The sequence below is a fragment of the Coregonus clupeaformis genome, chromosome 20 (genome assembly GCF_020615455.1).
Source record: "Coregonus clupeaformis isolate EN_2021a chromosome 20, ASM2061545v1, whole genome shotgun sequence".
NCBI lineage: Eukaryota > Metazoa > Chordata > Actinopteri > Salmoniformes > Salmonidae > Coregonus > Coregonus clupeaformis.
The window spans coordinates 29,408,946-29,435,487 of NC_059211.1; the positions used below are offsets into that span (position 1 = coordinate 29,408,946).

Genomic DNA, 26,542 nt, shown 5'->3' on the forward strand with positions numbered 1-26,542 from the left:
CCATGTCAACCATTTATTCATCAGTTGTTCAATACAAGAAAAGGTAAATAATCTATGACAAAATAAACAGTAACAGAGGGGAGAGAGGGTTTAGCTAGCAGCAGACAGACAGTGCTTACATCAATATGTACATTAGTTTAGCTCCATATCTTTTCATCCAAATTACATCTCTAAGCATTTCTCAGAAGCTTTCCAACATGGAAGATTATGAGTGTTTTAAGGCGAGACAAAACAAAAACACAGGGTGCATCTCAAATGGCACCCTATTCCCCAGCAGTGCACTACAGTTGACCAGAGCCCTATGGGCCCTGATCAAAAGTAGTGCACTTTATAGGGAATAAAGGGTGCCATTTGAGACGCAGCCACACACAGATTTTATAAAAAGGTAATAACTGCACTTTAGGGTAGGGCACAACGGTTATGTTACAAATATGCACCAGGTTCCAAAAGTTAAGTACTAATAATACACATAGCTAATGACTAAACTCTAGAATATGAATTCCCTTCAGTCTTCCATTGAGAAAGTTGAGTGCTCTGTGCTCAGGTTTGGGGGAGGGTGTTATGTTTGGGGAAGGGGTATAGGGATACGGGGTGGGTCACTCCTTCACTATTGTAAAGGTCTCCTTGGTGGTGGTTGGTTTACTCAGGGCCTGAATATCGTCTAGGAGCTCCATGGGGGTCACAATGTGGGACGATCCTGGAGAATAAAAAAACAATTACATGTTTGTTAAATAACAACAAAATAAAAGGACACACAGATGAAGAACATTCTGTAGTGTTGCTTTGCCTGACACTCAAGACCAGGGGTGCAACTTTGGTTTTAGATGTGGTGGGACATAATTATATATATATATATTTCTTTTTGTCCAGTCGGATAAACACTCCAAAACAGCCTACCCGACCGCTTGGAGGCGTCCGCATGGTCCTAAAGCACACCGTTGCCTCGTTTTGTATCACATTCCAATGATAAAACTGGGGGGGGGACAAAACTGCAATTTCAGAATGTGGCCCCCGTCCCTAGTGAAAGTTGCGCCCCTGCTCAAGACTGACCCATACTGTACTGTAATTTGTTCCCCCATTCATCACCTCCTGTTTTGTACTACCATTTATGTACAGCAGGGGGTGTCGAGCACTAGTCCAGTTACTGGGCTGTAGTTAAGGACAATGAGAATGGATGGTTGAATCTCAAAAGTCTTCTCAATTCTTTGTGTCCTCTCTCCTTGCATTGGAAAAGATCACATTGGAGGCGATGAGAGAGGATGCAACTAACAAGAGATTGAGATTCACCCACGGTGCCCTGCAGCACAGCAGGTAGAGTTGCTGCTGTTATTACCCACCTATGATGACCTCACAGGACTTGACGGACTGTGTGACCTGGTAGGCACAGCGCATCTCTGAGTAGCTAATGCCTCCAATGATGAAGATGATGAGCCTGGAGCCACTCTTCCGCTCGTCCTGAGAACTGGCCTTGTGTTTCTGACGGGCACTGGGAGAAGAGAGAAGGACGGATGGTGTGTGTATGTGTGTGTCTGAGATTAATAATAGTTACGTTATCATATTTTTTTCATTACTTAATCAGATCTGTATTTGTAAGAGTTGTAATTTATAACAGAACCATATCCTAGACCTAGACTATAAAGAGATCAGCTTGTGTAACTGACACACAGTAACGATGTGGACCACTCATTGTCACATCCAGGCATAACACACCCCAAGGATGGGAGAAGACTCTGAATGGAGTTTGGTTTGAGTGCCAACGCTCCTTCTTTAACAGCCATAACCCCTTCCTCAACCCCAATCCACCCTTTGGGTTGCAATTAGTCTATGAATGTCATCCTTGTGCACTTTTTTGTTACCATCCTTTACCAAAAGCAAATACCACCAACTGCAATTGTGTGCCAATTCAAGAATGTTGAATCTTACCTGACAGCCCCAGAGCCATTCCAGGCTGCTGGGCACTCTGACTGGTGTGGCCATTCCCTGGTCTCCAGCTTGTTCTCCACAGCATCCTGGAACACCACACATCACACACAAAGTCTTAAATCAATACAGGATGTCAATCATACACTACAACTCATTCAGTTGTCATGATGGTGGGGAGGCAGTCACTGGACAATGGGCCCAGGACATTTGGTCACTTATTGCAGGTCCACGGCTGGTTGTGTTGCATAGCCTTAGTTCATAATAGTTAGGTGTAGGCTGGTATCAGCCATTGGGATAACTGATCCTAAATCAGTTGTATTGTTATGGGTAGAGAGTAATCAGTGCCTGTGTTCAATTCACAATTTCTATACTATTTATTGCTAACAGTCTCTAGTGTCCAATGTTCTATGCCTGAGGGACCTAAACTGCACAAACAAGACTTACTGAAATGAGTTGAATTTTAACCTTTTGAGCTAGGGGCCATTTGAATAACCCTATCCCTCTCAGTTGCCTGTCCCTTTCTGAGAAGAAACGCAATGTACAGGAAAGTCCTCAATGAACTTCCTTCCCATAGCTGGAATTTTATTTGTGTTTAATGACGGAGTTATACACTTACCAGCCTCAATCGAAACAGCCAAGAGCCAATTTAGGAATATAAAATAATATTGAAAATCAGAACATAGTGTGCAACCTAGCTTTTCAATACCCAATAAACCAAACTATAGCCTCAATTGACCCGACACTCAATTTTCTGAGGAGTGGCTTCCGTCTGGCCACGCTAACATAAAAGGCCTGATTGGTGGAGTGCTGCAGAGATGGTTGTCCTTCTGGAAGGTTCCCCCCCCATCTCCACAGAGGAGCTCTGGAGCTCTGTCAAAGTCACCATTGGGTTCTTGGTAACCTCCTCCTCCCTTGATTGATCAGTTTGGCCAGGCGGCCAGCTCTAGGAAGAGTCTTGGTGGTTCCAAACTTCTTCCATTTAAGAATGATGGAGGCCACTGTGTTCTTGGGGACCTTCAATGCTGCAAAATGTTTTTGGTACCCTTCCCCAGATCTGTGCCTCGACACAATCCTGTCTCAGAGCTCTATGGACAATTCCTTCGACCTCATGGCTTGGTTTTTGCTCTGACATGCACTGTCAACTGTGGGACCTTATATAGACAGGTGTGTGCCTTTACAAATCATGTCCAATCAAATGAATTTACCACAGGTGGACTCCAATGAAGTTGTAGAAACATCAAGGATGATCAATGGAAACAAGATGCACCTGAGCTCAATTTTCAAGTTTCATAGCAAAGGGGCTGAATACTTATGTAAATAAGGTATTTCTGTTTTTAATTTGTAATCCATTTTAGAATAAGGCTGTAACGTAACAAAATGTGGAAAAGGGGAAGGGGTCTGAATACTTTCCGAATGCACTTTAGATACCACAGTCAAAAACATTGCTTCATTCTAAGTGGTATGCTAGTATACAGTGGCTTGCGAAAGTATTCACCCCGCTTGGCATTTTTCCTATTTTGCCGCCTTAAACCTGGAATTAAAATTGATTTTGGGGGGGGTTTTGGGGGTTTGTATCATTTGATTTACACAACATGCCTACCACTTTGAAGATGCAAAATATTTTTTATTGTGAAACAAACAAGACAAAAAAAACAGAAAACTTGAGCGTGCATAACTATTCACCGCCCCAAAGTCAATACTTGTAGAGCCACCTTTTGCAGCAATTACAGCTGCAAGTCTCTTGGGGTATGTTTCTATAAGCTTAGCACATCTAGCCACTGGGATTTTTTCCCATTCATCAAGGCAAAACTGCTCCAGATCCTTCAAGTTGGATGGGTTCCGCTTGTGTACAGCAATCTAAGTCATACCACAGATTCTCAATTGGATTGAGGTCTGGGCTTTGACTAGACCATTCCAAGATATTTAAAATGTTTCCCCTTAAACCACTAGAGTGTTGCTTTGGCAGTATTCTCAGGGTCATTGTCCTGCTGGAAGGTGAACCTCTGTCCCAGTCTCAAATCTCTGGAAGACTGAAACAGGTTTCCCTCAAGAATTTCCTTGTATTTAGCGCCATTCATCATTCCTTCAATTCTGACCAGTTTCCCAGTCCCTGTCGATGAAAAACATCCCCACAGCATGATGCTGCCACCACCATGCTTCACTGTGGGGATGGTGTTCTCGGGGTGATGAGAGGTGTTGGGTTTGCGCCAGACATAGCGTTTTCCTTGATGGCCAAAAAGCTCAATTTTAGTCTCATCTGACCAGAGTACCTTCTTCCATATGTTTGGGGAGTCTCCCACATGCCTTTTGGCAAACACCAAACATGTTTGCTTATTTATTTTCTTTAAGCAATGGCTTTTTTTCTGGCCACTCTTCCGTAAAGCCCAGCTCTGTGGAATGTACGGCTTAAATTGGTCCTATGGACAGATACTCCAATCTCCGCTGTGGAGCTTTGCAGCTCCTTCAGGGTTATCTTCAGTCTCTTTGTTGCCTCTCTGATTAATGCCCTCCTTGCCTGGTCCGAGAGTTTTGGTGGGTGGCCCTCTCTTGGCAGGTTTGTTGTGGTGCCATATTCTTTAAAAAAAATTATAATGGATTTAATGGTGCTCAGTGGGATGTTCAAAGTTTCTGATTTTTTTTATAACCCAACCCTGATCTTTACTTCTCCACAACTTTGTCCCTGACCTGTTTGGAGAGCTCCTTGGTCTTCATGGTGACGCTTGCTTGGAGGTGCCCCTTGCTTAATGGTGTTGCAGACTCTGGGGCCTTTCAGAATAGGTGTATATATACTGAGATCATGTGACACTTACAGTTGAAGTCAGAAGTTTACGTACACCTTAGCCAAATACATTTAAACTCAGTTTTTCACAATTCCTGACATTTAATCCTAGTAAAAATTCCCTGTCTTAGGTCAGTTAGGATCACCACTTTATTTTAAGAATGTGAAATGTCAGAATAATAGTAGAGAGAATGATTTATTTCAGCTTTTATTTATTTCATCACATTCCCAGTGGGTCAGAAGTATACATACACTCAATTAGTATTTGGTAGCATTGCCTTTAAATTGTTTAACTTGGGTCAAATGTTTCGGGTAGCCTTCCACAAGCTTCCCACAATAAGTTGGGTGAATTTTGGCCCATTCCTCCTGACAGAGCTGGTGTAACTGAGTCAGGTTTGTAGGTCTCCTTGCTCGCACACACTTTTTCAGTTCTTCCCACACATTTTCTATAGGATTGAGGTCAGGGCTTTGTGATGGCCACTCCAATACCTTGACTTTGTTGTCCTTAAGCCATTTTGCCACAACTTTGGAAGGATGCTTAGGGTCATTGTCCATTTGGAAGACCCATTTGCGACCAAGCTTTAACTTCCTGACTGATGTCTTGAGATGTTGCTTCAATATATCCACATAATTTTCCTTCCTCATGATGCCATCTATTTTGTGAAGTGCACCAGTCCCTCCTGCAGCAAAGCACCCCCACAGCATGATGCTGCCACCCCCGTGCTTCACGGTTGGGATGGTGTTCTTCGGCTTGCAAGCCACCCCCTTTTTCCTCCAAACACAATGATGGTCATTATGGCCAAACAGTTCTATTTTTGTTTAATCAGACCAGAGGACATTTCTCCAAAAAGTACGATCTTTGTCCCCATGTGCAGATGAAAACCGTAGTCTGGCTTTTCTATGGCGGTTTTGGAGCAGTGGCTTCTTCCTTGCTGAACAGACTTTTAGGTTATGTCGATATAGGACTTGTTTTACTGTGGATATAGATACTTTTGTACCTGTTTCCTCCAGCATCTTCACAAGGTCCTTTGCTGTTGTTCTGGGATTGATTTGCACTTTTCACACCAAAGTACGTTCATCTCTAGGAGACAGAACACGTCTCCTTCCTGAGCGGTATGACGGCTGCGTGGTCCCATGGTGTTTATACTTGCGTACTATTGGTTGCACAGATGAACGTGGTACCTTCAGGCGTTTGGAAATTGCTCCCAAGGATGAACCAGACTTGTGGAGGTCTACAATATTTTTTCTGAGGTCTTGGCTGATTTCTTTAGATTTTCCCATGATGTCAAGCAAAGAGGCACTGAGTTTGAAGGTAGGCCTTGAAATACATCCACAGGTACACCTCCAATTGACTCAAATGATGTCAATTAGCCTATCAGAAGCTTCTAAAGCCATGCATTTTCCAAGCTGTTTAAAGGCACAGTCAACTTAGTGTATGTAAACTTCTGACCCACTGGAATTGTGATACAGTGAATTATAAGTGAAATAATCTGTCTGTAAACAATTGTTGGAAAAATTAATTGTGTCATGCACAAAGTAGATGTCCTAACCGACTTGCCAAAACTATAGTTTGTTAACAAGAAATTTGTGGAGTGGTTGAAAAACGAGTTTTAATGACTCCAACCTAAGTTTATGTAAACTTCTGACTTAAACTGTAAATAAAGTCCACCTGTGTGCAATCTAACTAATTATGTGACTTCTGAAGGTAATTGGTTGCACCAGATCTTCTTTAGGGGCTTCATAGCAAAGGGGGTGAATACATATGCACTCAACTTTTCTGTAATTTATTTTTTAGAATTTTTTGAAGCAAGTAATTTTTTTCATTTCACATCAACAATTTTGACTATTTTGTGTATGTCCATTACATGAAATCCAAATAAAAATCCATTTAAATTACAGGTTGTAATGCAACAAAATAGGAAAAATGCAAAGGGGGATGAATACCTTTGCAAGGCACTGTATATACAGTGAGGGAAAAAAGTATTTGATCCCCTGCTGATTTTGTACATTTGCCCACTGACAAAGAAATTATCAGTCTATAATTTTAATGGTAGGTTTATTTGAACAGTGAGAGACAGAATAACAACAACACAAATCCAGAAAAACGCATGTCAAAAATGTTATAAATTGATTTGCATTTTAATGAGGGAAATAAGTATTTGACCCCCTCTCAATCAGAAAGATTTCTGGCTCCCAGGTGTCTTTTATACAGGTAACGAGCTGAGATTAGGAGCACACTCTTAAAGGGAGTGCTCCTAATCTCAGTTTGTTACCTGTATAAAAAGACACCTGTCCACAGAAGCAATCAATCAATTAGATTCCAAACTCTCCACCATGGCCAAGACCAAAGAGCTCTCCAAGGATGTCAGGGACAAGATTGTAGACATACACAAGGCTGGAATGGGCTACAAGACCATTGCCAAGCAGCTTGGTGAGAAGGTGACAACAGTTGGTCCAATTATTCGCAAATGGAAGAAACACAAAAGAACCGTCAATCTCCCTCGGCCTGGGGCTCCATGCAAGATCTCACCTCGTGGAGTTGCAATGATCATGAGAACGGTGAGGAATCAGCCCAGAACTACACGGGAGGATCTTGTCAATGATCTCAAGGCAGCTGGGACCATAGTCACCAAGAAAACAATTGGTAACACACTACGCCATGAAGGACTGAAATCCTGCAGCGCCCGCAAGGTCCCCCTGCTCAAGAAAGCACATATACAGGCCCGTCTGAAGTTTGCCAATGAACATCTGAATGATTCAGAGGAGAACTGGGTGAAAGTGTTGTGGTCAGATGAGACCAAAATCGATCTCTTTGGCATCAACTCAACTCGCCGTGTTTGGAGAAGGAGGAATGCTGCCTATGAACCCAAGAACACCATCCCCACCGTCAAACATGGAGGCGGAAACATTATGCTTTGGGGGTGTTTTTTTCTGCTAAGGGGACAGGACAACTTCACCACATCAAAGGGACGATGGACGGGGCCATGTACCATCAAATCTTGGGTGAGAACCTCCTTCCCTCAGCCAGGGCATTGAAAATGGGTCGTGGATGGGTATTCCAGCATGACAATGACCCAAAACACACGGCCAAGGCAACAAAGGAGTGGCTCAAGAAGAAGCACATTAAGGTCCTGGAGTGGCCTAGCCAGTCTCCAGACCTTAATCCCATAGAAAATCTGTGGAGGGAGCTGAAGGTTCGAGTTGCCAAACGTCAGCCTCGAAACCTTAATGACTTGGAGAAGACCTGCAAAGAGGAGTGGAACAAAATCCCTCCTGAGATGTGTGCAAACCTGGTGGCCAACTACAAGAAACGTCTGACCTCTGTGATTGCCAACAAGGGTTTTGCCACCAAGTACTAAATCATGTTTTGCAGAGGGGTCAAATACGTATTTCCGTCATAAAAATGCAAATCAATTTATAACATTTCTGACATGCGTTTTTCTGGATATTTTTGTTGTTATTCTGTCTCTCACTGTTCAAATAACCCTACCATTAAAATTATAGACTGATCATGTCTTTGTCAGTGGGCAAACGTACAAAATCAGCAGGGGATCAAATACTTTTTTCCCTCACTGTAGGTAACTGCCAAAATAAAGGAAACAGCAACATCAGCTCAACACCATAGTCCCCTCCAAGTGCAGGACCCTGGGACTGAACACATCCCTCTATCTAAAGGCTTGATTCTGTGACCAACTTGAGGCACTGTTCTTTCTGATAGGAGATAAAGGCCAGTGCCTGTTGCGCACCGCAACATCACCCATCTTGCAATCTGAGCAGAGGCAGTCAACATTTTGAAACGAAACATAATTACTTAAAACCTGGACGTTTATTTTTTATGAGGCATGTCTTACCATGTTCCGACAATAGGAATGTTAAGGGGATTCTTTGATAAACACTTCCTCATATGCCATTGAAACCAATATTTCTCTCATGTTCTCAACTTTCTTTCGTTGTCCAGCAGCCAAAGACACAATCCTAGTCATATTAACAACCCATGCTAGTTGTTGCGTCTTTAGATCTTCCCTCTTTCTACATATCTGAAGGATATTTTCATCTCTGTCATATGAAACCGCTCGCATTTGCGGTGCACTTTTGAGAACAGTGTTTTACTGCTAATTGCATTTTGGAACATTCGCGCTTATAGCCTACTGCTGTGTGTACATTGCTGCGCTTATAATGTGAAGAAATAGCCTAATAGTCTATCAACATTTTAAGCTAAACGTTCTGATCCGTTGCATCAGCCTCATTGCATCTTTCTAATTGACCTGGCCCGGGTATCCTGGATGGACATTGACCTCATTCTGTCAGTAGAGGATGCCTGGTTGTTCTTTAAAAGTGCTTTCCTCTCAATCTTAAATAAGCATGCCCCATTCAAAAAATTCAGAACTAAGAACAGATATAGCCCCTGGTTCTCCTCAGACTTGACTGCCCTTGACCAGCACAAAAACATCCTGTGGCGTACTGCATTAGCACCAAACAGCCCCCGCGATATGCAACTTTTTAGGGAAGTCAGGAACCAATATACACAATCAGTAAGGAAAGCAAAGGCTAGCTTTTTCAAACAGAAATTTGCATTCTGTAGCACTAACTCCAAAAAGTTTTGGGACACTGTAAAGTTCATGGAAAATAAGAGCACCTCCTCCCAACTTCCCACTGCACTGAGGCTAGGAAACACTGTCACCACAGATAAATCTACAATAATCGAGAATTTCAACAAGCATTTTTCTACGGCTGGCCATGCTTTCCACCTGGCTGCCACTACCCCGGCCACCAGCTCTGCACCCTCCGCTGCATTCAGACAGCTGATGTTCTGAAAGAGCTGAAAAATCTGGACCCCTACAAATCAGCTGGGCTAGACAATCTGGACCCTTTCTTTCTAGAATTAGCCGCCGAAATTGTCGCAACCCCTATTACTAGCCTGTTCAACCTCTCTTTCGTAACGTCTGAGATCCCCAGAGATTGGAAAGCTGCCGCGGTCATCCCCCTCTTCAAAGGGGGTGACACTCTAGATCCAAACTGTTACAGACCTATATCCATCCTGCCCTGCCTTTCGAAAGTATTTGAAAGCCAAGTTAACAAACAGATCACCGTCCATTTCGAATCCCACCGTACCTTCTCCGCTATGCAATCTGGTTTCCGAGCTGGTCATGGGTGCACCTCAGCCACGCTCAAGGTCCTAAATTATATTATAACCACGATCGATAAAAGACAGTACTGCGCAGCAGTCTTCATCGACCTGGCCAAGGCTTTCGACTCTGTCAACCACCACATTCTTATTGGCAGACTAAATAGCCTTGGTTTCTCTAATGACTGCCTCGCCTGGTTCACCAACTACTTCTCAGATAGAGTTCAATGTGTCAAATCGGAGGGCCTGTTGTCTGGACCTCTGGCCGTCTCTATGGAGGTGGCACAGGGTTAAACTCTCGGGCCAACTCTATTCTCTGTGTATATCAATGATGTCGCTCTTACTGCTGGTGACGCTCGGATCCACCTCTACGCAGACGACACCATTTTGTATACATCTGGCCCTTCATTGGACACTGTGTTAACAAACCTCCAAACGAGCTTCAACGCCATACAACACTCCTTCCGTAGCCTCCAACTGCTCTTAAACACTAGTAAAACGAAATGCATGCTCTTCAACCGAACGCTGCTTGCACCCGCCCACCCGACTAGAATCACTACTCTCGGCGGGTCTGACCTAGAGTATGTGGACAACTACAAATACCTAGGTGTCTGGTTAGACTGTAAACTCTCTTTCCAGACTCACATTAAGCATCTCCAATCAAAAGTTAGATCTAGAATCGGCTTCCTATTTCGCAACAAAGCCTCCTTCACTCATGCTGCCAAACATGCTCTCGTAAAACTGACTATCCTACCGATCCTTGACTTCGGCGATGTCATTTACAAAATAGCCTCCAACACTCTACTCAGCAAATTGGATGTAGTCTATCACAGTGCCATCCGTTTTGTCACCAAAGCCCCATATACTACTCACCATTGTGACCTGTACGCTCTTGTTGGCTGGCCCTCACTACATATTCGTCGCCAAACCCACTGGCTCCAGGTCATCTATAAATCACTGCTAGGCAAATCCCTGTCTTACCTTAGCTCACTGTTCACCATAGCAACACCCACCCGTAGTCTGCGCTCCAGCAGGTATATCTCACTGATCATCCCCAAAGCCAACACCTCCTTTGGCCACCATTCCTTCCAGTTCTCTGCTGCCAATGACTGGAACGAACTGCAAAAATCTCTGAAGCTGGAGACTCTTATCTCCCTCACTAACTTTAAGCATCAGTTGTCAGAGCAGCTTACTGATCACTGCACCTGTACACAGCCATTCTGAAATTAGCCCACCCAACTACCTCATCCCCATATTGTTATTATTTTGCTAATTTGCACCGCAGTATCTCTATTTGCACATCATCTTTTGCACATCTATCATTCCAGTGTTAATACGAAATTGTAACTATTTTGCACTATGGCCTATTTATTGCCTTACCTCCATAACTTACATTTGCACACACTGTATATATTTTTTCTGTTGTATTTTTGACTTTATGTTTTGTTTACCCCATATGTAACTCTGTTGTTGTTTTTAATCGCACTGCTTTGCTTTATCTTGGCCAGGTCGCAGTTGTAAATGAGAACTTGTTCTCAACTAGCTTACCTGGTTAAATAAAGGTGAAATAAATAAGTAAAAAATGTAAAAGGTTTTTTGATGTACAGTGGTTGTATTAATTTGGGACCTATCGCGTCCCACAACTGTCCCAGAGTATGTTCTGGAATATGTATTTATCACACAGAAGCACAAGCTGACCAATAGAATAGATCAACTTTTGTACTATGGAGGATAGTAGATTTAGATAGGCTAGTGCTTTTGCTGTTCGTTAGGCCTACTCATCTTCTTGGCTGACGAAAAGTAAATGTAGACAGTTCTTCTAACATCTTCAATATGCGCCTCGGAATTCGATAAGGACTTCCTGACGGGCCAGCCCCAGGTGGTGAGGGTAGGCAACACAAGGGCCCCTCAGGGGTGCGTGCTAAGTCCCCTACTGTACACACCCGCATAGTTGTGAAGAGGGCACGACAGCTTCTCTTCCCCCTCAGGAGGATGAACAAATTTGGCATGGGCCCTGGGATCTTCAGAATGTTTTACAGCTGCACCAGAAAGCATCTTGACTGGCTGCATCACCACTTGGTATGGCAAATGTACCGCCCTCGACCACAAAGCGCTACAGAGGGTGGTGTAGATGGCCCAGTACATCACTGGAGCTGAGCTACCTGCCATCCAGGACCTCTACATGTGTCAGAGGAAGGCCCGAAAAATTGCCAAAGACTTCAGCCACCCAAGCCATTACCTGTTCCCTCTGCTAATGTTTGGCAGACGGTACCGGCGCATTGGCTCTCGGACCAACAGGCTCCGAGATAGCAGTCTTATGGCTTGGGGGTAGAAGCTAAATAGCCATAAGACTCCTAAATAGTTAATTAAATGGCTACACGGACTACATACACTCACCGGCCTATATACACTCACCCCATTCAGGAAACTGGATCGCTCCTACAGTCACGTGGCATTGGCTTGCTATATAAAGGAGGCAGACAGGCATCGAGGCATTCAGTTACTGTTCAATTGAACGTTAGAATGGGTAAAACGAGTGACCTAAGTGACTTCGAGTGTGGTATGATCGTCGGGGCCAGGTGTGCCGGATCCAGTCTCTCAGAAACGTCCGCCCTCCTGGGCTTTTCATGTACGATAGTGTCTAGGGCAGGACTCTCCAAACCTGTTCCTGGAGAGCTACCATCCCTGTGAGTCAATCTAAGTAACATAATACAAAAATCCCCATCAAAATCCATCCGTTTAAGCTAGAGATATTGTTTTTTTTGCATGGGCTGCATCTCAATCTACTGCATGTCGGCCTTCTGCATCTGCGGTGGAAGGTGGCCGAGCTACAGCGGTGTTTGTCAGATCATGAGACATCCTGAAAATCGGTCTTCTCACGGAAACGTCTAGCGTCCGAATGGTTTGTCATACAAACTAATATGACTAAGGGAGACTCTCACGAACACGATGGTGTTCTCCATTTTGCTTTACGACACCCACAAGTGTGATGGGACTCGTCTGAAGGTAACCCATACAAACGAATGGAAGTATGGATGTAGTTTTGTGCCAACAAAAATAAGTGGTTAAATATGTGTAAAAAAAAATTCAAATATTTCCTAAGCTTTCTTTAACTGTTGGGGGGGGATACCTAAAGGAGTCCTAAAATTATAAATCAAATAGCTAAATGAACCCCCCCCACCCAACAGTTAAACCCCCTATGCTACTTTGAGACCACTCTTTCAAAATCACTGAGATCTCTTCTTCTAGCCATGGCAGACAAAATAATGTGCAACTGGGCATTTTTATACATGACCCTAAGCATGATGGGATGTTCCACCTTTGTGTAAGCACCTGCTTTGTATCCCTTATTTAATCAAGTATTTCCTTTTTTTGGCAGTTACCTGCATATTGGAACGTTGCCTCAAACTCAGCCCATTCCAGAGCTTGGGTTCTATCTGCATTTTTGTCAAAACTGAGTTATTGATATAGCCTTGTTCTGTTCAATGTTCTCTACCTATACTGTACTCTAAATAACCACATTCAAGTCCAAAAGAATTCAAGACAAAAACCGCTGACACCATTCAAACCAATGAGGGGTTTGGAACTTTAAAGCCAATAATCTCAGAATCATCATTTTTGCAGAACCTTGTAGTCCCAAACTCTGGAAGTATTGATAATCTCACATATAGGGAAGCATGTAACAACCCATACAAGAGGTAAGATTTGAGGGGCTAGCAGAGAGGGTCAGTTGCCGTCAACAAGTGTGTCACAATGTGTCTGGTTTTGCCCCAGGGACCAACACACAACAGTACAGGCACAGCATAGGCTAGCACAGTCCAGCATATAGAATAACACATGATCATACTGTATCAGATGACCTGAATCAGATCACTTCTTTTGTCACGCTTATAGAGCCTCGATCCACTGTTTCACACAGATGCCATTGACACAGAGTTAAGTAGCACAGGGACCCAGAAAAGGACTGTGTACACCCCGTGACTCCCTCCCTCCCAGAGAAAAGCTAAGTGACACAGTTCTGTTCTGTGAGATAGGAAACGGCTTATCATTGTTATCATCACACCGACCTCCATCACGTCTTTGATAACAGGTGTCCATCGGGACAGGTTGTATGTCTCCTCCTGAGTGCGGTCCCTTCGAGACGACCTACGCAGTGGGAAGAAGCTCGGCTGGGTGGAGGGGAGAGAGAGAGACAAAGAGACAGAGACAGAGAGAGAGACAGAGAGAGAGAGACAGAGACAGAGAGAGAGACAGAGAGACAAAGAGAGAGACAGAGAGACAAAGAGACAGAGAGACACAGAGAGAGAGAGACAGAGAGAGAGACAGAGAGAGAGACAGAGAGAGAGAGAGAGAGAGAGAGAGAGAGAGAGAGAGAGAGAGAGAGAGAGACAGAGAGACAGAGAGAGAGACAGAGAGAGAGAGAGAGAGAGAGAGAGAGAGAGAGAGAGAGAGACAAAAGAGGAACAACAATAAATAAAAGCCCAGTTTAAGGTAAGAAGATACAAAAGGAGAATTGCAAGAAAGAAAGTACACAACCCCATAAAACTAGTGAAGGACCACACTACTATACAATACACAATGATGGTACTGTAGAATCCACCTGGGCTATGAGCCTGCTAAGATCTAGTAAACTACGTACAGTATGCCCTATAACGTCTCACTTACCGAAGATATGATGGGGACTCCCAGTTCTCTCCAGTTGAGAATGAACTCTCGGTCCTCCTCGATCTTAACGTGCTGGATGAGTTTGTTCAGGTTTTCCTCTGTTGTGCCTGTTCAGAACCAGAAAGAAAAAGGTTTTAAAAAGGTTATTTGACTAAAGTTACCTCAGGCCAAATTAAAATAGATTCTATTGAAGGAATATTCCTATGGCTGAAGCTCCAACGGTACCTTAGTCAAGGGACAAATAAGGAATTCATGACCTTCCATTTTCAAACCGTAGACTTTCATTACATTTTCAATGTTATAGATGCCATATAAAAGTGACTAAATGATCACATGTAAATATAAAGACTTTGAGATTGTGAGGGTGCAGGTTGTGTCAGAGCAGCAGACCCACCATTGAGGCTGAAGATGTAGAGGAGAACAGCTCTGATCTTGTCGTAGGTGCCATGGGGGTGCAGCAGGACAGGGAGCAGTGTCCTCATGGGGTCCTTCACCTTCACACCCTCCACATCAGACCCTACTGCCAGGTCCTATACAACAGTGAAGACATAAAATCACTCAGGAACCACAGTGACATTTTAGACATACGTATGAGACAGTGTAAAACATACCTGCTCAGCTTTGCATAGTTTCTCCACGTTCTTCTGGAAGTGGTTCATACAGTCTTCAGTCAAATTCAGATGGACCGTTTTCTGTGGTTGACATTGAAACATGGCTGGTGTTTTTATTCTAATATCAATACATTTTTCCCCACATGGTAGTATAAGTGAACAGCTTTAATTTCTATATAAACCCAGTCACATAATAGGGGAGTTACCAGTTCCTTCACAGTATCGTTTCCATAGACACCAGGTGAAGAAAGCACCACATGATACAGGGCCTCGAAGGCATCACACCCGACCCTAACAGACCAATCAGAATGAGCCACCCAGAGCAGCCCAATCAGAATGAGCTAACCAGAGCAGACCAATCAGAATGAGCTAACCAGAGCAGACCAATCAGAATGAGCTAACCAGAGCAGACCAATCAGAATGAGCCAACCAGAGCAGACCAATCAGAATGAGCCAACCAGAGCAGACCAATCAGAATGAGCCAACCAGAGCAGACCAATCAGAATGAGCCAACCAGAGCAGACCAATCAGAATGAGCCAACCAGAGCAGACCAATCAGAATGAGCCAACCAGAGCAGACCAATCAGAATGAGCCAACCAGAGAAGACAAGATCACCTGGTGCTACGTACCTGAGCAACCTGCTTGCGGAAGTGGGGCATCTTCTTCATAAGCTGAGATAAACCGCTTATTGTGATCTAGAAAACATTTAAAATAATGATGAGAAGAAAATAATAATGGGAACTCGAGGTAGAGGACAAAACCAGATACAGGAAAGCTTTCTAGTTTCATGTGGAACAGAGGTGGAGGGAGAAGCTAAAATGGCTACCTACCTTTCCATCCGGCTGTTTTTTGTTGGCAGAAATTTCCTTCACCAGCTTAGGTAATTGCCTAGAATATAAAGCACATAGTTAACAAATTATATTCATTATAACTATTATTTTGTAAGAAGAAAAAAAAGATACTTACTCTGACACCTCAGCAATGTGCATGTGTCTGAGTCTGGCCCACAGCTGGTCATCCTCATTCAGCAGGGCCTCCTTCTCAGAACCCTCTTTAGACTTGTATCTGGACAGAAAAACAAGTGAACGAACAACGTTTATCTTACATCATCATGGCGGTGGATTATATGTATGTCTATGTTTACAGTATGCAGCAAAAAGAACAGCACACAGCTAGCCAAAAGAGACATTACTTGGTGTCAACAGTATAAATGTCTTAGGAGCCAGCTACTGTGCAGCTATCCTCTAAATCAGTGCTTCTCAATTATTTTCTGTTACCCCCCCCTGGAAGAAGTAAACATTTTGCACCCCCCAACTCCCCGCCGTGACTGTAAATAGTATCATTTGTCTATAAAATTGTTATAAGTACACCTCTGCATAACATTATATCCTTATTAACATTAAAGAAAACAAAAAAAGAAATATAGATCAACTTACAAAGAATAACTTTATTAACATTGTTTTTTAGTCTAACAGAAAATACTTAAAGTGCATCAATTTGCCTGAAATTCAAACAAAAAATGTAATCCTTATATAAGGAAAAATTAAATATAATCAATAAATAATAATAAATTCAAATTGATCCGCAACATTAACTCAGGAGCACAATATAAGAAACACTTTGACCTATAAAACAAAAATGAATAAAACAATTTGTGCTTATTTTTTTTTATCAAAATGAGGAAGTCAGGATTAATGGCTACAATGAGCACGTTTTGCAGTGCACAGCTTTTCGAAGCGGGGTTTGAAGCATGATACTGCAATTCTCAGCTCCTGCTCAATGTTTAGCTGGGACCTGTACTTGGTCTTCAGTGCAGCAACAGCAGAGAAGCCAGTCTCACAAAGATAAGATGTTGCAAAAGGAAGAAGAATGCCCATGGCCCTCTGCCCTAAGAGTGGATACTGCCTCTCTACACTCAGTGTCTGTGATGTGAAACTCAGTCTCAATGTGGAGTCAGACGTCATATCAATGAACTGGTCCTCCTCTGCAGAGCTGAAACCAGTTGGAGCTGGTGCATTGAAAGGATCTCTCACTCAGTCATATTGGGAACTGTTTTCAGGGAAGTACTTTTTAAAGAATCCCATCAGAGATGAAATATGCTCCTTAATATATGGAATCACTGAGGTGGCATCATAGTCAGTAGTGTCAACAAATTCATGCAGGTTCTCGAATGAATCAGTATTTCCTTCATCAAGTCGCCTGCCCCACATTGCAAGCTTTCGAGTGAAAGAGCTGATCTTGTCTGTGACCTGAGGGAGGTGTTTATCTTTCCCTTGAAGCTGTAGATTTAGTTCATTTAGCTTTCCAAATATGTCACTCAGGTAGGCCAGTTTTGCCAGGAAGTTCTCATCACTAAATTTTTCTGCGAGGTCATACTTGTGCTCATGCTCCGAAAACATTCTTATCTGCTCTCTGAGCTCAAAAACTCGGGACAATACTTTTCCTCGTGACAGCCACCTTGATTCACTGTGAAACAGCACAGCTTCATGTTCTGCTCCCATCTCCTCACAGATAGCAGAGAAGACTCTTGTTTTTAGTGGTCTGGTCTTTATAAAATTGACTACACCTACAATGTCAGTCATAACCTCACTTAATTCAGAGGAAAGGTGCCTTGATGCCAGTGCTTCTCTGTGTATAACACAGTGTGTCCACTCAGCATTAGGTGAGGCCTTCTTGATGAGTGCCCAAAGTCATTTTCTCATCCCTGCCATGGTCTGTGCACCATCACTGCAAACACCAATGCAGTTCTCCCACTTTAGCCCATTCTCAGTCAGAAAGCAGTCCAGCATTTTGAATAGCTCTTCAGCTGTGGCTCTGTCTCTGACATATTTACAAAAAAGTAGATCCTCACACAGGGAGTTTGTCATGTCAAAACGTACATAAGCGATAAACAAACAGTCTTTGTTGCCGTCAGTTGCTTCATCGAACTGTAAGGCAAAACGTTTGTCTTTGAGTTTATCTACCAGCTGTTCTTTAAGATCGTTAGCAATGTCATTTATACGTCTGGCGACAGTGTCATTGGACAGAGGGATAGTCTTTATTTTTGCAGCACTTGCATCATCCAGCATGACAGAGACCATGTCTAATGCTGCAGGCAGTATCAGCTCTGGTTTACTGAAGTAGCATTCACAAAGCGGGACGATTGTTGGCAATATTCGGCACGTTTTCGCGGCTTATCAGCGTGATTGGGGTTTAATGTCTTTAAGTTAATTTATTTGGCTTCATGCTGTCCGTTGCCAACATTTTTAGACACAGTATACATACCGGTCTTTCCTCGTCTCCCACCGTAGTCACAGTGAAGCCAAGCGCTACATACGCTTCGTCATATTTCCTCGTCTTAGCTTTCGGGAGACTTACGTTTGTCTCATTATCTCCGTCTCTCTTCGCCTTTCTTTTCATCCCTGTTAAATTTTTTCCCATGGTGTCTCTTAAGGGTTTGTTATCTGCACTTCATATCTCCTGTTCTGTGCGCTCTTGTTCGGTGCAAAAAAACCCTACTCCCTGCGGCAAAAAAAGCATGTTCCCCGGGGTCACACGCGCCCCCCCTGGCATCGCTCCGAGCTCCCCCAGGGGGGCGCGCCCCACTATTTGAGAAGGACTGCTCTAAATGAATACAGAAAGCCTTTGTCATATTGCCTTTGTCATATTGCTTTTGACCCATTCAGACATTCCAGAACAAGTGAGAACAAGAAAACAGAACACAAGGCAGGGGTTCAAGGGAGAGTGGACCACAGGAAGACTATTGGTCGCTAAGGGAGAGTGGACCACAGGAAGACTAATGGTCGCTAAGGGAGAGTGGACCAGAGGAAGACTAATGGTTGCTAAGGGAGAGTGGACCACAGGAAGACTAATAATATATCATATAATAATAATAGTAATAATAAATATATTCCATTTAGCAGACATTTTAATCCAAAGCGATTTACGGTCATGCGTGCATCCATTTTATGTATGGGTAGCCCCGGGAATCCAACCCACAACCCTGGCGGTGCAAGTGCCATGCTCTACCTGAGCTATACAGGACCACAGGACTAATAGTCGCCAAGGCATCAGCTAATGGGGATCTGAATAAAGAATTTAAAAAATAGTACTGGGACTGAGCTGGGGTCTTACTTGTAGGTGTCGTTCTTGATTGGGACAAGGTCGTAGGCCATGGCCTGATAGGTCAGCTCATGTAGGATGGGGGTCACGGGGTCAAAGCCCCTCTCTACAATGAGCAGCTGGGCCTGGGTCTTTCCCTAAGGGGAACACACAACACACACAGAAAGGTGTCATTTACATTGTAGTATTACACTTTGTAGTGTTGTACTATTACAGTATGTGGCTAGCCTCGCTAACTTGTGTTTTTTCAATTACTTACTTCACAAACAAACACAAATTACCCTGCTAACCTTTCAACTAAATACTTCAAGACGACGTCTAGGGCCATGTCACTATAGTCTTTATGTAGCCTATTGGCTGGTGTCCGTCATCTCTAGCTATTTCCATAACAAATTTTCTAACGCTCTCGGTTAAGTCCTTATTTATTGTGTCAACACCCTGCTGACAGCAGGCAAGATGGCCGCCTCACCTTTTTCTTGCCGTTGTCGTCCATATCGTAGTGCTTAGTCAGTTTGTAATCCACCAGTGCTGCTAGCTGTTTGGCATTATCCAGAGTGGTGTTATCCAACATGGTCTCCCTGACAAAATACATGGTTATGCATGAGTTATATACTGTATGACCGTCATAGATGTTAAGGTGACAAACATTTTTTGTTTGTTTCTGATACAATTATGTTTCGGATACATCTTACAAAAAAGTTATTACTAACAGAACAGCAGAGTCAAATATATATATATTTATATTATATACAGTACCACTCAAAAGTTTGGACACACCTACTCATTCAAGGGTTTTTCTTTATTTTTACTATTTTTTACATTGTAGAATAATAGTGAAGACATCAAAACTATGAAATAACACATATGGAATCATGTAGTAACAAAAAAAGTGTTAAACAAATCAAAATATATTTTATATTTGAGATTATTCAAATAGCCACCCTTTGCCTTGACAGCTTTGCACACTCTTGGCATTCTCTCAACCAGCTTCATGAGGTATTCACCTGGAATGCATTTCAATTAACAGGTGTGCCTTCTTAAAAGTTAATTTGTGGCATTTATTTCATTCTTAATGCGTTTGAGCCAATCAGTTGTGTAATGGGGCGGCAGGTAGCTTAGTGGTTAAGAGCGTTGTGCCAGTAACCGAAAGGTTGCTGGTTCTAATCCCCGAGCCAACTAGGTGAAAAATCTGTAGATGTGCCCTTGAGCAAGGCACTTAACCCTAATTGCTCCTGTAAGTCGCTCTGGATAAGAGCGTCTGCTAAATGACTAAAATGTAAATGTTGTGACAAGGTAGAGGGGGTATACAGAAGATAGCCCTATTTGGTAAAAGACCAAGTCCATATTATGTCAAGAACAGCTAAAATAAGCAAAGAGAAACAACAGTCCATCATCACTTTAAGATATGAAGGTCAGTCAATACGGAAAATGTCAAGAACTTTGAAAGTTTCTTCAAGAGCAGTCGCAAAACCATCAAGCGCTATGATGAAACTGGCTCTCATGAGGACCGCCACAGGAATGGAAGACCCAGAGTTACCTCTGCTGCAGAGGATAAGTTCATTAGAGTTACCAGCCTCAGAAATTGCAGGCCAAATAAATGCTTCACAGAGTTCAAGTCACAGACACATCTCAACATCAACTGTTCAGAGGGGACTGTGTGAATCAGGCCTTCATGGTCGAATTGCTGCAAAAAAAACACTACTAAAGGACACCAATAATAAGAAGAGACCTGCTTGGGCCAAGAAACACGAGCAATGGACATTAGACCGGTGGAAATGTGTCCTTTGGTCTGGAGTCCAAATTTGAGATTTTTGGTTCCAACCGCTGTGTCTTTGTTAGATGAGGTGTGAGTGAACAGATGTTCTCCGCATGTGTAGTTCCCACCGTAAAGCATGGATGAGGTGGTGTTCTGGTGTGGGGGTGCTTTGCTGGTGACACTGTCTGTGATTTATTAAGAATTCAAGGCACACTTAACCAGCATGGCTACCACAGCATTCTGCAGCGATACACCATTCCATCTGGTTTGGGCTTAGTGGGACTATCATTTGTTTTTCAACAGGACAATGACCCAACACACCTCCAGGCTGTGTAAGGGCTATTTGACCAAGAAGGGGAGTGATTGAGTGCTGCATCAGATGACCTGGCCTCCACAATCCCCCGACCTCAACCCAATTGAGATGGTTTGGGATGAATTGGACCGCAGAGTGAAGGAAAAGCAGCCAACAAGTGCTCAGCATATGTGGGAACTCCTTCAAGACTATTGGAAAAGCATTCCAGGTGAAGCTGGTTGAGAGAATGCCAAGAGTGTGCAAAGCTGTCATCAAGGCAAAGGGTGGCTATTTGAAGAATCTCAAATATAAAATATATTTTGATTTGTTTAAAAACTTTTTGGTTACTACATGATTCCATAGTTTTGATGTCTTCACTATTATTCCCATAAAGAATCAGAAACTCAGAATGTGCTTGGGGGCTGAGGAGAAGGAGTGATGTCAGGAGTAAACTGAGAAAGCAGAAGCTCTCATCTCCTCTCTCTGACTCACTTCTTGTATCTGACCCCTGGGTTCTCGTCCAGCGTGGCACAGAGAGTGACAATCTGGGCTGCCAGAGTCTCCAGTGTCTTCGCTTTGTCCTGACTACTGTGAGGGCTGTAGATACTGCGGAAGGCCCCAGGGTTATCACAAGTGAACACCTGAAACATAAAGGATTGGTATAAACCGATCATGCGTAATACAGCTTTATCTACCGATTCTGATCAGATATTCCAACAATAAAATATTCTTCATAAAAGGATTATTATGATGTTACACATGGATGAGAGGAGGAGCGTCCTGAAATGTTATTGTGTGTGTACGCCATTTTTGTTCATTGTGTTCAGTTTCACTCTCAAATACTAGGTGCCAACAACACACAATAACTGACTAAATCTTCCCATAGTCCTACATTCTTAACAACTGATAAACATCTAACTTTTTTTTTTGGGGGATAAAAGACATCATACAATCCAACACAGTCACACCCATCAAGCTTTTTTTCTTGACAATAAAACAGGTATTTTGAATATAATGAAACCTACATGTGCTACGCAATCCAGATTTTCCGTTAGAGAATCATAGCGTTGACAGATTGCCTCAGTGTATTACATTATATTATAAGCAACGCCCTTCCAGGGTTTTGTGTTCCCTTTCTTGCCCTACGGAAGTCCAGCACCAGCTGACACTCACAGACCAACAACCATGAATAATCTAACCAACATAGTAAAAGTGATTTTGTAAGAGTCAGTGTCAGGAATAAAACAAGATAATTATAGAAAGCGTGAGACGAACAACCACTTACCTGTGACTCCTGGGGCAAGAAGGAAATGTTTAACTCCTTACAGACACGTATATACTTTCCACAGAATAGTTTCATTTTGTTGAACAACTCATCCGAACAATCTAAAAAAATAATTTCAAAAAATTAGTTCCAGAATTCACAATCAACTCATGAAATTGGTCTACCTTTTTCTAATGATTTGCATCAAGACTAAATGCTCCTTCATACAGTATATATACTTACAGTCAGTGAAATAAACGTATGCTGCTTTGTACTTGGGTTTCAGCTTGAAGTCACCAATGAAGGCATCCACACACTAAGCGCAGTATGGAAATATTTCATTACAAATACACATTCACAACACTGTCAAACCTTGTACACATGAATAACAGTTGTATTGTTTAGTTTGTAATAATGATCAGTGCATTCGGAAAGTATTCAGACCCTTCGACTTTTTCCACATTTTGTTACGTTACAGCCTTATTCTAAAATGGATTAAATTGTTCCCCCCACCCCTCATCAATCTACACACAATACCCCATAATGACGAAGCAAAAACAGGTTTTTAGACATTTTTGAAAATGTATTAAAAATAAAAAAACAGAAATATGACATTTACATAAGTATTCAGACCCTTTACTCAGTACTTTATTGAAGCACATTTGGCAGCGATTACAGCCTTGAGTCTTCTTGGGTATGACACTACAAGCTTGGCACACCTGTATTTGGGGAGTTTCTCCCATTCTTCTCTGCAGATCCTCTCAAGCGCTGTCAGGTTGGATGGGGAGCGTCGCTGCACAGCTATTTTCAAGTCTCTCCAGAGATGTTCGATCGGGTTCAAGTCCGGGCTCTGGCTGGGCCACTCAAGGACATTCAGAGACTTGTCCCGATGCCACTCCTGTGTTGTCTTGGCTGTGTGCTTAGGGTCGTTGTCCTGTTGGAAGGTGAACCTTCGCCCCAGTCTGAGGTCCTGAGCGCTCCGGAGCAGGTTTTCATCAAGGATCTCTCTGTACTTTGCTCCGTTCATCTTTCCCTCGATCCTGACTAGTCTCCCAGTCCCTGCTGCTGAAAAACATTGGCACAGAATGATGCTGCCACCACTATGCTTCACCGTAGGGATGGTGGCAGGTTTCCTCCAGAGATGGCACTGAGCATTCAGGCCAAAGAGTTCAATCTTGGCTTCATCAGACCAGAGAATCTTGTTTCTCACAGTCTGAGAGTCCTTTAGGTGCAAAGCGGGCTGTCATTTGCCTTTTACTGAGGAGTGGCTTCCGTCTGGCCACTCTACCATAAAGGCCTGATTGGTGGAGTGCTGCAGAGATGGTTGTCCTTCTGGAAGGTTCTCCCATATCCACAGAGGAACTCTGGAGCTCTGTCAGAGTGACCATCGGGTTCTTGGTCAGCTCCCTGACCAAGGCCCTTCTCCCCCGATTGCTCAGTTTGGCCGGGCGGCCAGCTCTAGGAAGATTCTTGGTGGTTCCAAACTTCTTCCATTTAAGAATGATGGAGGCCACTGTGTTCTTGGGGACCTTCAATGCTGCAGAAATGTTTTGGTACCCTTCCCCAGATCTGTGCCTCGACACAATCCTGTCCCGGAGCTCTACGGACAATTCCTTCGACCTCATGGCTTGGTTTTTGCTCTGACAGGCACTGTCTACTGTGGGACCTTATATAGACAGGTGTGTGCCTTTACAAATCATGTCCAATCAATTGAATTTACCACAGGTAAAAAACAGTTGTAGAAACTTCTCAAGGATGATCAATGGAAACAGGATGCACCTGAGCTCAATTTTGAGTCTCATAGCAAAGGGTCTGAATACTTATGTAAATAAAGTATGTTTTTTTTTTTTTTATACATTTGCTAAAAAATCTAAAAACCTGTTTTCGCTTTGTCATTATGGTGTATTGTTTGTAGATTGATGAGGAAAAATATGAATTTTATCCATTTTAGAATAAGGCTGTAACGTAACAAAATGTGGAAAAGGGGAAGGGGTCTGAATACTTTCTGAATGCACTGTAGACATTTCAATATTTTAGTGGAGTGTGGTGTATAGATATCTAATGTCGAACCTTAGCTGTAGGGGTCATGAAGTAGATGGCCTTCATTTCTAGTACAGGCTCTCTGCTTTTGTAGATGTCCTCCACAACTAAGAGAGAATACAGTTTCATTTCAGTTCATGGTGCAGATATCAATAATACCAATGCAGCCGTTTTAATCTCAATATCAAATCATTTCTGTGCAACAATTAAGTACCTTACTGTGAATGTTTTCAATTAAAATGGTCAAAAGGACACAAATTGCTTCTTAGCCAAGGGCAATTTCTCAAACAGTAATTTTGCTTGGACTGTCTGGGAGTGGTCTGAGTGGGGATGGGAAAACTGAAAATTAGCTGTTATTGGCAGAGAGGTTTGGAACTCTTTCTTATTGGTCTATTAACTAATTTACAGCTTGGTGATGTCACCACGGAAGGTCAAAACTCCATCCCATCAAAACAGGCAGAAATTTCAGGCAGTCTTTTCAAACAGTTCTTACACTATAAGGGCATTATCATAATTTTCACAATTTCACAGTATTCCAAAAGCATAGTGACTGCACTGGACATTTAAAACATAATCAAAGTAGCCTTGGGTTATTTGTAACATTAGTTCATAAGCAGTTCTACTGATAACAAAACAGACAGCCTTACAGGGATCTAATTTTTCATATCCCCACTCCATGAAGCGTCACTTTGATGTGTGAAAACTTCCACCACTTGCAATGTGGTTCTCCAATTACAACCAAAGTAATATTTAGGGTCTGAAATCATAGTTACAATCCCTATTGGCCGGACACAAGGCCAAGCAGTAGACATCTATGGAAATTATACAATTATAATTTCAATTAGTGTGACATACTGGTGATTCCCTCCTGCATCAAGTCGGACATTTTGCAGCATGAGGACAGAAGCTTGGTGGTGAAGTGGTCCAATATCAATATCTGAGGAATAAAATATGTATGTTATGACCTTGATATGAATATACCTTTTGATTCAGACAATGTGTTGTATGTGGCACACAAGACAAGAGAGATGTACGTCATCAGCATAGCATACACTGCTGCTTGAGAATGTATTGTATCAAAACAATGACTGGACATTATGCTGTCGGGAATATAGCACTTAACCCAACTACATTGGCTTTACATAACGGTGATGGAATGCAGTCAATGTATTCAATAATGCAAGTGGGTGGTGTCAAAATAAACAGATCCAGTTATTTTACCTTCCATATTTCTGACTTCTTGCAATCCTCGATGATCGTTTCCTTTATTCCTAGTTGAAAGATGAATGGCAGTATATACTGTTATTGTTGACAACCCCTAGGCTACATTATTATTGACAGAGCTGCCCCCTCCCAAAAATTATCCAACTGGCAAAGCAATAAATGACATACCTTATTTCTCTTATCTAAAGCCACCCTACACAGACATTTTATTTTCATATTTGTTTACAGTGCACTGACCAATGTGTATACAATGACCTAGCCTTCCGCCCAGAACAGCTGCGGCTCCTACTAGCTAGGTGGAGTTAGCTAAAGTTAGCTAGCTGGCTAACATGGCTAACTAACGAACCAAATTGGATGGGGTTTCACATTGCTATTCATGTGCAAACAAGTGATACAGTATCAATAGGAATCGCAATTGTAATCACCAGGTAGATAAACACCCAAAATGTCACAAACTAAAGTTGATCTCGGAACTCTTTGGCCACGGACACCCATAGCTAGTTTGCAAACTTCCGTATTAGAACTTATGGCTAGCTGACATTTCATTGTCACAAGTCAGAGAGGAGCACAACACAACTTTGCAAAAGGTCAACTGAATAACTTAATTGAGGTAACTATTAGCTCAAAATAAGCCCGATATTTTGAGTAGTTAAACGTTGCCATAATCAGTTTAACTTACTTTGCCAAACTACTCTTTTTAGCCCGTGCTCTGAACCAGTTGCCATCTTGTTTCTTGTTTCCAATTTCCACTGCCGCCTGCC

The 26,542-nt window shown here is 42.7% G+C and overlaps 1 protein-coding gene across 1 annotated transcript; it reads right to left on the reverse strand.

The window, feature by feature from the left end:
- LOC121533838 (syntaxin-binding protein 3) lies at nucleotides 1-26,542 on the reverse strand. Its single transcript, XM_041840124.2, has 19 exons — nucleotides 26,461-26,542; nucleotides 25,779-25,828; nucleotides 25,413-25,494; nucleotides 24,588-24,664; nucleotides 22,761-22,833; nucleotides 22,539-22,639; nucleotides 21,746-21,894; nucleotides 19,675-19,783; nucleotides 19,218-19,342; nucleotides 16,071-16,169; nucleotides 15,935-15,992; nucleotides 15,734-15,799; nucleotides 15,104-15,184; nucleotides 14,887-15,022; nucleotides 14,493-14,599; nucleotides 13,895-13,996; nucleotides 1,924-2,009; nucleotides 1,338-1,486; nucleotides 1-697 (listed from the first exon to the last, which is right to left on the reverse strand). The coding sequence occupies exons 1-19, from the start codon at nucleotides 26,504-26,506 to the stop codon at nucleotides 597-599; spliced, it is 1,797 nt and encodes a 598-aa protein (XP_041696058.1). The 5' UTR covers nucleotides 26,507-26,542; the 3' UTR covers nucleotides 1-596.